This window comes from Geotrypetes seraphini, chromosome 4, assembly GCF_902459505.1.
Source record: "Geotrypetes seraphini chromosome 4, aGeoSer1.1, whole genome shotgun sequence".
NCBI classification, from domain to species: domain Eukaryota; kingdom Metazoa; phylum Chordata; class Amphibia; order Gymnophiona; family Dermophiidae; genus Geotrypetes; species Geotrypetes seraphini.
Window position 1 is genome coordinate 136,475,977 of NC_047087.1, and position 14,182 is coordinate 136,490,158.

The 14,182-nt window shown below is 45.1% G+C and overlaps 1 protein-coding gene across 2 annotated transcripts in view; it reads left to right on the forward strand.

The window, feature by feature from the left end:
• The window catches only part of PDXK (pyridoxal kinase), a 266,020-nt gene that overhangs the window by 52,719 nt on the left and 199,119 nt on the right, over window positions 1-14,182 (forward strand). For both annotated transcript variants that reach the window (XM_033943087.1, XM_033943088.1), the window contains exon 3: window positions 11,451-11,555. In XM_033943087.1, coding sequence (XP_033798978.1) covers window positions 11,451-11,555 — 105 coding nt within the window. The remainder of the gene's footprint in view (window positions 1-11,450; window positions 11,556-14,182) is intronic.

Here is a 14,182-nt window from a genome sequence, read left to right on the forward strand (position 1 = left end):
AAAACCAACCAGATCTACGAATATTTTTCTTAGAAATAAAAAAGCTAAAATGAGAAACAAGGTAAGCCAGTGCTAAGCCAAATAAAACTTTAAAAACAAATGCATCCAAATTTAAATAGCACACTAGCCTCAAACGGTAGCCAGTGAAGCTTTTGATAATATACACTGATATGATCGTGTTTTTTCAGATTAAAAATCAAACGAATACCGTATTTTCTCGCATATAACGCGCGTGTTATACGTGGTTTTTACATACCGCACACACCCTTGCGCGTTATACGCGTGAGCGCGTTGTACAAAATTTTTTTTACATAGTTCCCCCCCCGACGTCCGATTCACCCCCTCCGCAGTTCCGCTCGCACCTCCACCCCGAAGGACCGCTCGCACGCACCCGCATCCCCACCCCGAAGGACCGCTCGCACGCACTCCCACCCGCACCCCCACCCTGAAGGACCGCTCGCACCCCCACAGCCTCCCGACCCCCCCCCCTATCATGTAGAAGCTCCTACCGGTGTCCTGCTGCTTCCTCTTGGCGGTCCCGACACCCGACACGATCGGGGCAAGAGGGAGCTCAAGCCCTCTTGCCCCAGCCAACCGCAGCACCCCCGACACGATCGGGGCAAAAAGGAGCCCAAGCCCTCTTGCCCCGCTGACTCCCCAACTCCCCGACAATATCGGGCCAGGAGGGAGCCCAAGTCCTCCTGGCCCTGGCGACCCCCCCCGCTAGTTGTTCAGGCCAGAAGGGAGCCCAAACCCTCCTGGCCACGGTGACCCCCTACCCCCACCCCGCACTTCATTACGGGCAGGAGGGATCCCAGGCCCTCCTGCCCTCGACGCAAACCCCCCTCCCCCCAATGACCGCCCCCCCAAGAACCTGGGGGTGGGGCCTGAGGCACAAGGGCCCAACCCGACCATGTGCCCAAGGCCCCGCCCCCAGGAGGGACCTAAGGCTCCCGGGCCTATTCTGATTTGCCCAGGCGCCTTAGGCCCCACCAGTAGGCGGAACTTTGGGACGGATGGGCCAATCCAGCCTCATTCCGTCGTTGGCTGTCTGCCGGACAGGCGGGTTTGGCTCCCGTCTGTCCGGCCAACTACACAAAGGTACGGGGAAGGGGGGTGGGGGTGTCGTGGGGGTCGACCAGAGGGGTCGCGGGTCGGCTGGGGGGGCGGTCGTTGAGGGGAGGGGGTTTTGCGTCGAGGGCAGGAGGGCCTGGGATCCCTCCTGCCCGTAATGTAGTGCGGGGTGGGGGTAGGGGGTCGCCGTGGCCAGGAGGGTTTGGGCTCCCTCCTGGCCCGAACAACTAGCGGGGGGGGGGGGTTGCCAGGGCCAGGAGGACTTGGGCTCCCTCTTGGCCTGATATTGTCGGGGAGTTGGGGAGTCGGCGGGGCAAGAGGGCTTGGGCTCCCTTTTGCCCCGATCGTGTCGGGGAGTCGGGGGGGGGGGCAAGATGGCTTGAGCTCCCTCTTGCCCCGATCGTGTCGGGGGTGCCGCGGTTGGCTGGGGCAAGAGGGCTTGAGCTCCCTCTTGCCCCGATTGTGTCGGGGAGTCGGGACCGCCAAGAGGAAGCAGCAGGACACCGGTAGGAGCTTCTACATGATGGGGGGGGGGTCGGGAGGCTGTGGGGGTGCGAGCGGTCCTTCAGGGTGGGGGTGCGGGTGTGGGTGGGAGTGCGTGCGAGCGGTCCTACAGGGTGGGGGTGAGAGCGGTCCTGCGGGGGGGGGGTGAATCGGATGTTGGGGGGGGCATCAGGCTTTCAGGGTGGGGACAGGACTTCAAGGGGGAGAGGAGAGTCGGGGCTGGTGAAAGGAGAGTCGGGGTGGCCAGAGGAGAGTCGGGGCAGGCGAAAGGAGAGTCGGGCGGCGACGGGAGAGTCGGGCAGCACGCGCGGTATACGGGTGTGCGCGGTATATAAAAATTTCTGTACATAAATGTGTGTTTTTCGCGCGCTATACCTGTGTGCGCGTTTTACACGGGTGCGCGTTATCTATGTGAAAATACGGTAGCTGTATTTTGTATGATTTTTAGTTGGCTAGTGGTTATTTTATACGATCCCAGATAAATAACATTACAGTAATCTAATAGTGAAAGGATTGAAGATTGAACCAGGATTTTAAATGATATAAAATCAAAATATTTCCTAATAGTACGCAGTTTCCAGAGGACAATGAAACATCTCTTAACCAGAGAATCTTTATGGGCCTTAAAAGATAAGGACCAAATTAAAATAACCCCTAAAATTGTCAGCATAGGAGATATCGAATAAGATTGACCATTTAGAAGTAAAGTTGTTTCAGTAATTTTTTCATTAGGACTAGCTAGAAAGAATTTTGATTGGGCTGGATTTAATTTCAATCTAAATGTAGATGTCCAAATTTCCACTTGTGTATGAATAAAAGCTATATAATTTAACACTTCTGAAGTGAGTTCAGTTAGAGGAATGAGTATTGAAATGTCATCTGTGTAAACATAAAACTTTACCTGTAAACTATGTACTAACATAAAGGTGCTAGGTAAACATTAAACTGCAACCACCTATAATTTTGAGACTGCAATACTGAAGGATTGTTGCAGTCGTGAAAAATCAAGCAGTTTCCCATTAGATATAACATCATCTAATGTACGAATAATACCTGCCTACATCAATGCTTCCAGAAGATCCCAGACCCTCCTATTTGAACCTTGGAGTTTAGCCAGAAGGATGGATAAGTGGATTTCTCTACTGGAACATCTGTTAATTTATTAATAAATTTTAATGTCTTCCAAGTATCAAATAAAATATTATTGTCCTTAACATATCTATGTAACTTGATACTCAGCACATGAAACAAATCGTAATGGGGACATAATTTGCCACTCTAAGTACAGCCAATCCGGAAGATTTTCCATAAGCTCGGGGAGGATCCAGTACATACCTTGGCGCATTATATAGGCTTGATGGTACCTATAAAAATTTGGGAAATTTACCCCACCATCCGCAATTGTTTTTTGTAGAGATACTAAAGCAATTTGAGCTGCTTTACCCAGCCAAATAAATTTGGTAAGTGTACTGTTTATCTTTTTATAAAAAGACCCCTGAAAAAACACTGGCAACATACCCATTTGGTAGCAAACCACAGGCAGAATCATCATCTTAACCGTTTGTAATATCCCCCACCAAGACAGATGTAATGGGTTCCATTGCTCGCACAATTCTGTGACCTTCAGCATTAAAGATCTTTCATTTACTTTCATCGTTTCTTCCAGCGTTTTATGAATCCAGATACCTAAATACAGTGGCGTACCTAGGGTATGTGGCACCCGGGGCCCATCATTTTTTGACACTTCCCCCATGTAAAAAAATATTTTTTGTAATAACCATGAAACGGAATAAATGGTCATAATAGAAACAGGCAGCGAAAATTTTCTTTTATTGAACCTCATATATGTAACCATTATTCCAAACATACCATAACATAACATAAATTATGTCTGAATTGTCATGACATCAGAAGTACATATGGAGTAGTTGCAGGTGATGCTTGGGACAGTTCTGATTGCGTTAGTTCGGTTTTATGTGTTTTTTGAATAGAAGGGTTTTTATTTCTTTTTTGAAGGTTTTGTAGTCTGTGGTCGAGGTCAATAGGTTGTAGAGTTGGGGGTCGAATGTTAGGAGGTTGTCGAACAGTTTTTATTCTTTTGACGATTTTGGTTGGAGGGTGTGTGAATGGTGCGTGAGTTCTCCTATGTCTGGTTGAGGTGGATTGAATTATTTAGCTGAAGAAATTAGTTACCCCCCCATTCCACATACATTAATTCTCTTCCATTTTTGTTCCCATTATAAAAAACACTGATAAGTTCCCAGAAAAAAAATACATTAAAATAAGAAGTGAAAACAAAGGCCCCTACAGATGAGAACATAACATAAGAATAGCCTAACTGGGTCAGACCAATGATCCATCATGCCCAGTAACCCATTCTCTTGGTAGCCAATCCAGATCACTAGTACCTGGTCAAAACCCAAAGAGTAGCAACATTCCATGCTACCGATCCAGGGCAAGCAGATGCTTCCCCCATGTCTTAATAACAGACTATGGACTTTTCCTCCAGGAATTTGTCCAAACCTTTCTTAAAACCAGCTAAGCTATCTGCTTTTACCATAACTTCTGGCCACTTCATTTTTAAACTGAGATCTTTCCTTCCAAACAGAGACCTTGCTAGATGTCAAATACAGCACAAGGTAACTTCACACAGACTTAGCTGTGCAGGAAATGTGAATCTCCTCATACACACACCATATAGTGCAAAAATGTGCAAAGGTCTGTTTTTTTCTTTCGATCACTACATAGCCTAATGCCACACAAGCAGCGCTGTTACAAACATATTCTGAAGGTCAATGCTAAGGTTAACAAAGTTTTCTTCCTTCAACCACAAGGAGATACTGACAAACCACTGGAAGAGATCCCAGAACAACTACCAAGGCACAACACCCAAAGACCCACTCAATGTGTGAACCAGTTGAGTGGAGTGGATTAACCTGGGGGGTGGAAATGAGCCTGGAGTTTGCTCAGCAGAATTTCCCAGACCACCTCTTCCTCTCAACACATTGACACGCTGCCACCATCACCACTAGGAACACCTCACCGGGTAGGCCAGCAATGCTCATAAACTTTATAAAACACATTATTATATTTTCTTATATAGCACATATTTTAACTGAACTCTCTGACATCCTCAGCCTTGCCATTCACAAAAATAGAAGGAAGAAAAGTTCCCATTTCCCCCGGCCTATACAATATTTTTCTTCTGCAGACCCTTCAAAAGTCTGACCAAATCCTCGTTTCACTTGCATTATAAAGTACTGAGGATGCCATTTCTCCCCATTCCCAGGTCCTAAAGTCTAAGACAGTAGCGCAAACTAGTACTGCCCGATTTCAGTAAAACAAATTTCGATTTGATTCAGCCTATTGAATTGGTTTTTCAATTCGATTTGATTTTCCTGATGGGTTTATTTTATAGCTTTTTCACCCCCTTTGGCTTCTCCTAACCACACTGGCATTGTGGCGTAAACAAAATAAAGAAACAAAAAGGACTTTTCCTCTCTCTGTTAAATCCTAGTTCACATTTGCGGTCTAACACCAGCTCTGGCAGGATACACTTTTCAAATCTGACATATTGTAATAACAAAACAGAAAAATAAAATTATTTTTTCTACCTTTTGTTGTATGGTCAATATTCAAATTTTGTTGGTCCCAGGCTCTGGTTGTCTTGCTTGCCAGGGTCTCCTTCTTTCTCCGTGCTAACTATCCATCTGCCCTCTCTGTCCTCCCCTTCTTTTTCCCTTCCCTCCCCCGGAGGTCTGGCATCACGGAAAAATGGGAGGATTATCTTTCTATTAATGTACAATATCGGGAGACGCCGTTATTGTTTTGGGAAGCGGCGAAGTCTGTCCTCCGGGGGGACATCATATCATACGTGGTGGCTTACAGGAAGCGTGTCTCCTGGGGAATAATCCGGTTGGAGCGGGAATGTCTGGCTCTTAAGAAACATATAGCATGTCCTACGGCTCAGTCTCCGCACAGGTTGCTCTCAATACGTTAATACATGAGCGCACTAAGAAACACCTGTATCACACTAAGTTTCATTATTACAAACATGGGAACAAGTCTGGATGATTATTGGCTGCATTAACGAAACCTTGGAGGCCTAATTGCTACATTCCTTGTTTAAATTTATCTGATGGCTTTAAGGTGATGAAATCAGCGGACATTGCGGATTGTTTTTTCCGTGGAAGGGGATCAAGGTCCGGATGCTAGTGATTACTTGGAGGATGCAGGGATGTCGCGGTTGTCCTCCCCCATGCACTCTTCCCTGAATGGGCCAATTCAGGGAAAAGAGTTACAACTGGTGGTTAAACAGCTCAAGAATCGCTCCGCACCGGGACCTGATGGGTTTGCCTCCGAATTTTATAAAGTCTTGTTTTTGCATCTTTGTTGCCTTTTGGAGGCTTATTACACAACAGCGTTGGCAGAGGGCACCTTCCCGGAGAGCGCTAATTAGGCATACATTACGTTAATTCTGAAACTAGGCAAACCAGATGCAGATATCGATTCCTATCGTCTTATCTTTTTAATTAATGTTGACATAAAAATTTTGGATAAGGTATTGGCTAATCGATTAGCTTCTCTTTTGCCACACTTAATTGTTTCTGAACAGGCAGGCTTTGTAAAACAGCGTCATTTGGATTTGAATGTCCGTCGGTTGTTGACAGCTATCCAGAGAGCACAAGCCACGCACACCTGTTAGTCTTGATGCTGCTAAGGCCTTTGACCAGGTTAACTGGAATTATTTGTTTACTGTTCTTACCCATATCGCAGACCCCATGAACCTCATGGAATCTTAACCACAAGCATATAATGCTCTTGTTAAAAATGGTTGTAATGTGTGTGTGTTAAATGGGTGAGTGCCGAGTGTGGGGGCTCCCATTTGATGGGGACATAAACAAACAAATCTTGTTTTCATGGGTTTCTTTCTCCCCTCCATTATATTCTTTGACTTTCTCTATAGTTCTCCTGATTGCTTCTCTAAGGGTTTGGGAGGTGGGGGAGCTTTTGGCACCTGTTTCTCTCTACCTCGAGCTGGTCTGTCCCTCCCATTTTAATAATGGGAGTGCCGCCCCTCTAACTATTATTTCAATTAGGGTAGGGAGTGTATTTGCTGTTTCTCTTGTCTGCCTTTTTTATGATTTCAAACAAACAGACCATCTATGTGTATTTTGCTAATCGCCTTTATGGGTTGGAATTGTTATTGCCAAATTGAAGAACTGAAGAAAAGGGCCAGGGACCTCCGCCTGCATCATCCAGAGTAGGTGAAGAGTGTCAGAGACAACCTGGCCAACACCTCAGGTACAGTCCAAAACAAATGGGTGGCTGTTATGGTGGCATGTGCTGATGGGCGGGGGTGGTGAGGCAATCTATTTAATTAGCTACCATCTTCCATGGTTATTCTCCTTTTTCCTCTCTTCAGAGGTGAGTTCAGAGTAGGAGGAGGCAGCAGTGGCTGCTCCAGTCCTCCTTTATATATCCCGCACAGGAACACTCGATTCCCCTCTCCTTCCCAGGCTAGTCCCATCCCTTGCCCTAGGCCCCTTACTTCCAAGCCCCCCAATTCCCAAATCCCCTTGCCCCCATGCCCAGCCCACCCTCCTTTCACATGTCTCACTCTTCCCCCATAGCCATGCGTTGCTCTCTCCACTACTCCAGTCCAGTCTACCTTCATGACCCCTGCTGCCACACCAATCCTTAGTGCTTTCCGCATCTGTCAATCAAGACTGGTAAGTGTCCATCTGTCTGCCTGTCCGTCTGTCTCTCACTGGATTATGTTCCTAAGTAATGCAATTTTACTATGCAGAAAACATCATGGACGTCACCTGGCTTCCCTCCTCCTCCTTACCTGTTGACTGTACCACCTCCCCCTTGCCTGCCCCCACCCTTGTTGCCTGTTCCACCTCCCCCTTGCCCGCAGCCACCCTAGTCAACTGTGCCACCTCGTCCATACCTCTCGCCGCCAACCCCCAATCAGTGGGAAAGCTCAGGGAGGCAGCTCAGCTAATACACATGGGGGACGATATGCTCAAGTACCTATCACGTATGTGGGTGGGGTGTTTGAGACTCTCCAGAACTTGGCCAAAGCATTCGAACATATTGCTTCCTAGCTCAACGCAGCTTGGCTTCCCCCCTGGCTCTTTCCTGCTGTGCTGCACTACCATCTGCTCCCTCCAGGCCCCCTCACCACTGTGCTGTCCCCTCCAGACTCCTTCTCCACTGTTCTGCCCCCCTCCATTCTACCCTCATCATTGTTCCACTCCCTATGCCCCCCATACTCCCACCTTGTACCTGTTTGTATAAGGTCTTTGGATCTATCTGCTTAATTCTGACCAGAGGGCAGCAGCTGCAGTCAGCACAGGACACCAACTTTGCAAGGCACTGCTGAGGGTCTTTGTGGACTACACTGTCCTGAATCCTGGTTTATGACCTTCAGTGTACCGGGGCCTCTCTACCTAATTCTAATCATAGGGTAGCAGCTGCAGCAACCATCTGTTGAGGACTACACTCTGATGTGTCTTTATTTCTGGATTGCATGGGCCCTGTCTTGCAGGGTTCCTGCTTTCTGGTTGTAAACCGAGTGATGAACTGAACTCCGAGTCTATGCATGCTCTCTATTTGTTGAACCGTAACCTCTCTCTGCCATAAGACCCTTAGTCTAGTCTTTGATATGAACCAATTGCTGTTTTTATATTAGCAAGATGTATCTATATTTTTGGATTGCATGGGCCCAGTCTTGCAGGATTCCTGCTTTCTGGTTGTAAACTGAGTGAACCAATATCTTTCTCCCACATAGCTCTTATGTCAGTACATCATATGTACATATGTATTGTTATAATACAGAGACTTTGTTACGTACTGTGTATCTATATTTCACTATAATGGCAGGACATCGTGATATGCTCTGTATATGTTTCTGGAACATGGACCCTGTCTTGCTGGGTTCCTCTTTTATGGTTGTAACCATGGTGAACTAATACCTCTCTCACTTATGTGTCCCTTTGCCAGCCACCCCCAGAACACACATAGTTTTTGGAAAATAAATATGAATGAAACCCAGTGATTTGTTTGGTTATTTATTTAAAAATGTATATACCGCATAATAACTATGCGGTTTACAAAATTACATGCATTTAAGAAATGGTAAACATGATTCAACAAGACAAACACAAGAAGACATTAACTAATGGTATCATTATTAAAATCAATTCATCCTACAAGATGGGAACACAAGATCCCATAAAATCATTTACAGGACAGAAAGGCATTAACAGAGAATAGCCATATGGTTGTATTTAAAATCCAATAAACAAGCATATTACCTAATTCTTGTACAATCCCTCTTTATTCTGGACTGCTGGGTGTTATGCACCTTGGGCAGCCAAGGTCTGTAGGAACTTCTCTCTTTTTTAGAAGTTCTCCATTCCACCCACCCTCTCTCTACTGCTGGGCATGCTCTCTGGACACCAGTTTGTCTCCAAGCAGCCAGGAACCTCTACAGAAGGACAGGAAACCCAAAAGAAAAAGAGAGAGGGGGAACGGAGAACTCTCCACTAAACAATCAATTCTGCTCATGTTAATAAATTCAAAATAGCAACAGTGCAAATTGTAAAACAGGTTAGGTAACATTAAAACCTGAATTATAAAACAGGATTATAAGGAGACACAGCCTGTACAGTTAGAAGGGGGCAACAACCCAGGGACCCTTCTAACCTTACCTCATAGTTAAACAGATGACATTCTCAGAAAGGCTGGTCTGAGACTGAAATTCAGCTTACCAGTAATCTGTCAGGCGATCTGCAAATCGAACAATGATAGGGCGGGTGTCCTGAATAAAGAGAGGATTTACAAGAAAGATTAGCAGAGGTAATAACCTAATCTTTTGTTCTTGTACAATCCCTCTTTATTCTGGACTGCTGGGACGTAACAGAGCAGTCCCAATACATCGCCGCCAGAACCGAAGCCCCAAAAGCAGCATCCTGCTTGGCCACCAAATAGGCTGCTTTGCTGCCTTCCCTCTGCTGCATCACTGATGATGTCATCAGTGACATAGCATGGGGAAGGCTGCAAAGAAACCTGTTTAGAGTGTTGCTGCTGTTTGGAGTGGAGATATGTCAGTATCGCAGTGGGAGGGTTGGCGGGGTTCTGCTGCGTGGGGGGATGGGAGGAAGGGATGGAAAGATGCTGCACATTGGGGGGGGGAAGAAAGGAAAGAGAAAGAATTGGGGTGGAGGAGAGGAAGGGAGAGATGATCGTTGTACATGAAAAAAATAAGACATCCCCGAAAATATGTCCTAGTGTGTTTTTTGGACCCAAAATTAATATGATACTGTTTTATTTGGGGGGGGGGAAACACGGTATATAATGGGGTAGGCTCCTTTAATTGCATCTGATTCCTCTTCGAGTTGAGTCAGCTTTTTCCACAGCAGAGAGTTGGAGACAAATTTGGTACATTGTAAGTTTCCTGATGGCCTGTCTTAGGACTAAGGCACATAATAATAGTCACTGTAATTAACTGGTATGATTTAGGACATTAAAGCCACGCTAGCAGCTGCAGTGTGGTAACGGCCCCGAAGCCCATAGAGATTTAAAGGGCTTCGGGGCTGTTGCCACTTGGCTTTGTAAAACAGACTTTAAGAAAAAGAAAAGTAAATTTAGTTGATTTATCACTCAATTTAATTGAAGAATATTGATTACATGTTTTAGAAAGACTAAGAAAAAGCAAACTATAGGGTGTCTGGGTGAACAGTAAAGTTGAGGAATTTTAAGTAGCAGAATCAGAAAATAATATTAAAAATAGAATCAGAAAATAATATTAAAAATTGAACTAAGGCCAGTACTGGACAGACTTGCACGGTCTGTGTCTGTATATGGCCATTTGGTGGAAGATGGGCTTGGGAGGGCTTCAATGGCTGGGAAGGTGTAGATGGGCTGGAGTAGGTTTTAACAGAGATTTCGGCAGTTGGAACACAAGTACTGGGTAGAGCTTTGGATTCTTGCCCAGAAATAGCTAAGAAGAAAAAATTAAATTGAATCAGGTTGGGCAGACTGGATGGACCATTCGGATCTTTATCTGCTGTCATCTACTGTGTTACTATGTAATCTGCTTATATCCAAAAATATTTAATTACTGAAGCAAAAATAGTAACAAACTTTAGCTAAAGATATTAGCTATTACAAATCACAGGTTAAAGGAAGGCAACTTATTAAAGCTACAAATAAATATAGGAAGAAAACTGGGCAATGTTTTACAGCAACAGATTAAAGGCAGAAAAACTAGTTAATTTCTTTAAGCAGCAAGATTTAAAATTGGCAGGCTGTTAAGCAGTTTTTAAAAATTTGGATTTAGATGTGACCTCTCACCTTTGAAACAAGAGAACTCTTCTCTGCTCTATCTAAATTAAATACACAGGGATTTTCTTCTTTTTATAAATTTATCCATCAGAGACCACTGCTGTGTAGGCTCAACATTTGCTACCGTCAATTATTCTGTGTAGGCTCAACATTTGCTGCTGTCAATTATTCTGATTATAGGCATCTAATTTGAGTACTTAACCCTTTTTGAATATTGAGTTCTTTGCTGGCATGTCTTCCCTAATCTATATCATAAACTTAAGACTTAAAGGTTTATCTTCTTTTGTCTAAAAGGGCTCCTTATACTATGCTAAGAAGCTCATAGGAATAAGATGGGCTGTATGGTACTTAACACAAATTACGGTAATTCATTAGTGTGCAATAAATCTGTTAGTGCACCTTAGTAAAAGAAACCCAAAGAGAAAATGTCCTTCCTATCTTTCTTTGCATATGTTGTTTTTTTTCTACCATTTTTTTCCCATTTATGATTGCTAATGAATCTTCTCCTGGCTTAGGTTATACACATTGGAAAGGACAAGTTTTAAATGCAGATGAACTTCATGAACTCTATGATGGTCTGAAGTTGAACAATGTTAACCAGTATGACTACGCTCTGACAGGTAAAGGAGTGAGTAGACCTTATGTTCATTAACAAAACTACATAGAAGCAGATATTTTTGGAAAAAATGCATGCCAACAAAGTACACTTGTTTCCGTTTAAATAGGGGAAACAATACATATGTATTTCAGTATTCAAAATATACAGATGGCATTCTCTTTCAACCAAGTTTTGCTCCCATGGTCACCTACATTTAAAATAGGCTACATATAGTCACATAGATACCAACCTGAAAAGGGATTTAGCTAAATCAGGACTTGGCCAGCTAGATCAAATCCTTTGAAAACTGATTGGGCTAATTGCAGAATTTAACTTCTAACTTTCGTTAAGGAGCTTTATTTAGACAGTTTAGCCCTGCTCCCACAGAAAATAAACAACCAAGGAATAACATTGTTGCTCACTTGTAACAGATGCTTTCTATAGATGGCAGGATTGATCAGGCACACAAGTGGGTGGTGCCTTCACACATCACTGGGATGGGACAGCTCTCCCAGAGCTCAGAAGTTGCTGGGGGATGCACAAAACCTACCAATTGTGTCCCGATCATCACTAAACCGGTTTGACCAGTTTAGTGATCGATTGGATCAGATTCCCAAATGCACAAAATTGTCGACCATGTGTTTTTCCCCTCGATCGCCCATTTAACGATCCGATCCGACCCATGCAAATTAGTAAAACCCCATGCAAAATAGCCAGGCGATTGATGAACAAGCATCACTTGGCTATTTAGCATTGGGTTTTACCAATCTTAAAAACCCGATTGCTCTAGATCTGTTAGTAACTCCCTCCTGCTACGATGGACCTTCCCCCCGCCCTGAAAAAAAGGCAGGAGGGATGCCCACTCCTTCCTGCCACAATGAACCTTCCCTCCCCCCACCCTGAAAAAAAGGCAGGAGGGATGCCCACTCCCTCCTGCCATGAAGACTCCCACTCCCTCCCTCCCCCCCCTGAAAAAAAGGCAGGAAGAATGCCCACTCCCTACTACCATGAAGGCGACCACTCCCCCTCCAGGCCCCCCTGCCCTGTACCTTAAAAGTTGGGAGCAGGAGGTACTGAAAACACCTCCTGCTCCTACTTCCTCGATGATGACAACACTGGGTCTTAGGCCCCTAAGGAAGGAGCCTAAGAAAGTACCTGATTGACCATAGCCAATAGCTAATCAGGGACTTCCTTAGGCTCCTTCTTAAGGAAGTCCCTGATTGGCTCAGACGCCTCAGGCCCCTCCCCGTGCATCAATTTTAAGGTACGGGGTAGGAGGGCCTGGAGAGGTAGTGGACGCCTTCATTGCAAGAGGGAGTGAGCATCCCTCCTACCTTTTTTGGGGGGAGAAGGGAATATGTGCCTTCGTGGCAGGAAGGAGTGGGCATCTCTCCTGCTACGTGCAGGGTGGGAGGGCATGGTGCAAGGATGCATGCAAACTTATTTGTGCATCGATCGATGTTGGGGATTGGCCAGCAAATCGGCCAACAGAAATTCAGTTGGTAATACCGACTGGCTTTTGTGCATCAAGGCCTTGGTGTAAAGTTTATGAGCAAGTGCATTGCAGCCCATTTCACATGCAGTAGGCTCCCCAGGAGCCCATAGGCAGGGTTGGGGACTGGGTTAGGAGAGGGCCAGAAAGTTAGGCACTTGGAGCTGGATTCAGGAAACGGTGTCTACAAAAACGGCACTGTCTGTGTGTTAATCATGCATAGGTGCTGTTCCCAGAATCACAGCTTATGTCTAACATAGATACTGGTAATATAGACCAGGGTTTTGCAGGCCTATATTACCAGTGCCTATGTTTAACGAGAATTGCATCTACAGAGGTGCCTAGCGACACCTAAAGTCATTTCTACATTGACATTAGGTGCCTCTATAGATGCGATTATGGCATTCTTTATTAGCGCCTACATTTTTTTATAATGACTTTTTAATTGGTTTTAAATGACACAGCCAATGATCATGCTGATTAATAACAATTAAAACAATTAAGTTAGGCGGTGATAAAGTGCCTACTGCCGCCTAGCTTATAGCCCTATTACTAGAATCAGGCCCTTGGTGATGCATTAAGAGGCCTAAATTTGTCTGTTCCTTTGCCCACTGGGCTCCTTCAAGATTAAAAAAAAAGCCTTGTGAAGCCCAATCTGTTTCATCTCTCAATTCAATTGTTTAAAGTTAAAAATATTATTTCTTTGCCCTCCAAACAAGTAGGGAAAGCATGCAGTGTGTGACTCATGGAAAACAGACCCTTCTATGTGTCTTTTTTATGTGTGCCTGTATATGAATGCAGGTCTTGTGAGATAAGTTCATTATTAATTCTAAGTTATCTAATATAATAAAACGCTAGGCCGCGCATGCGCACTTCCATCGCGTGGGTCCGTTTTCCGTGAGCTGTAGCGACCCATAGGAAGTGTGCATGCGCGGCTTACGGTTCTTTGAAAGACGCAGCGGTGGCTACGCTCACGATCCCCGCCTGCGTCGGACTTTCGACGCAGGTAGGGATCATGAGAGGAGCCACCTCCGCGTCTTTCAAATAAAAAAAAAAATACGGCAAGGCGGATGTTGGCCGCGGCGGCTGCAGGCCGCAGCAGCGGCAGCTGTAGCCCACCGAGCACGGAGACGGGCCGAAGTTTTTTTCAACTTCTC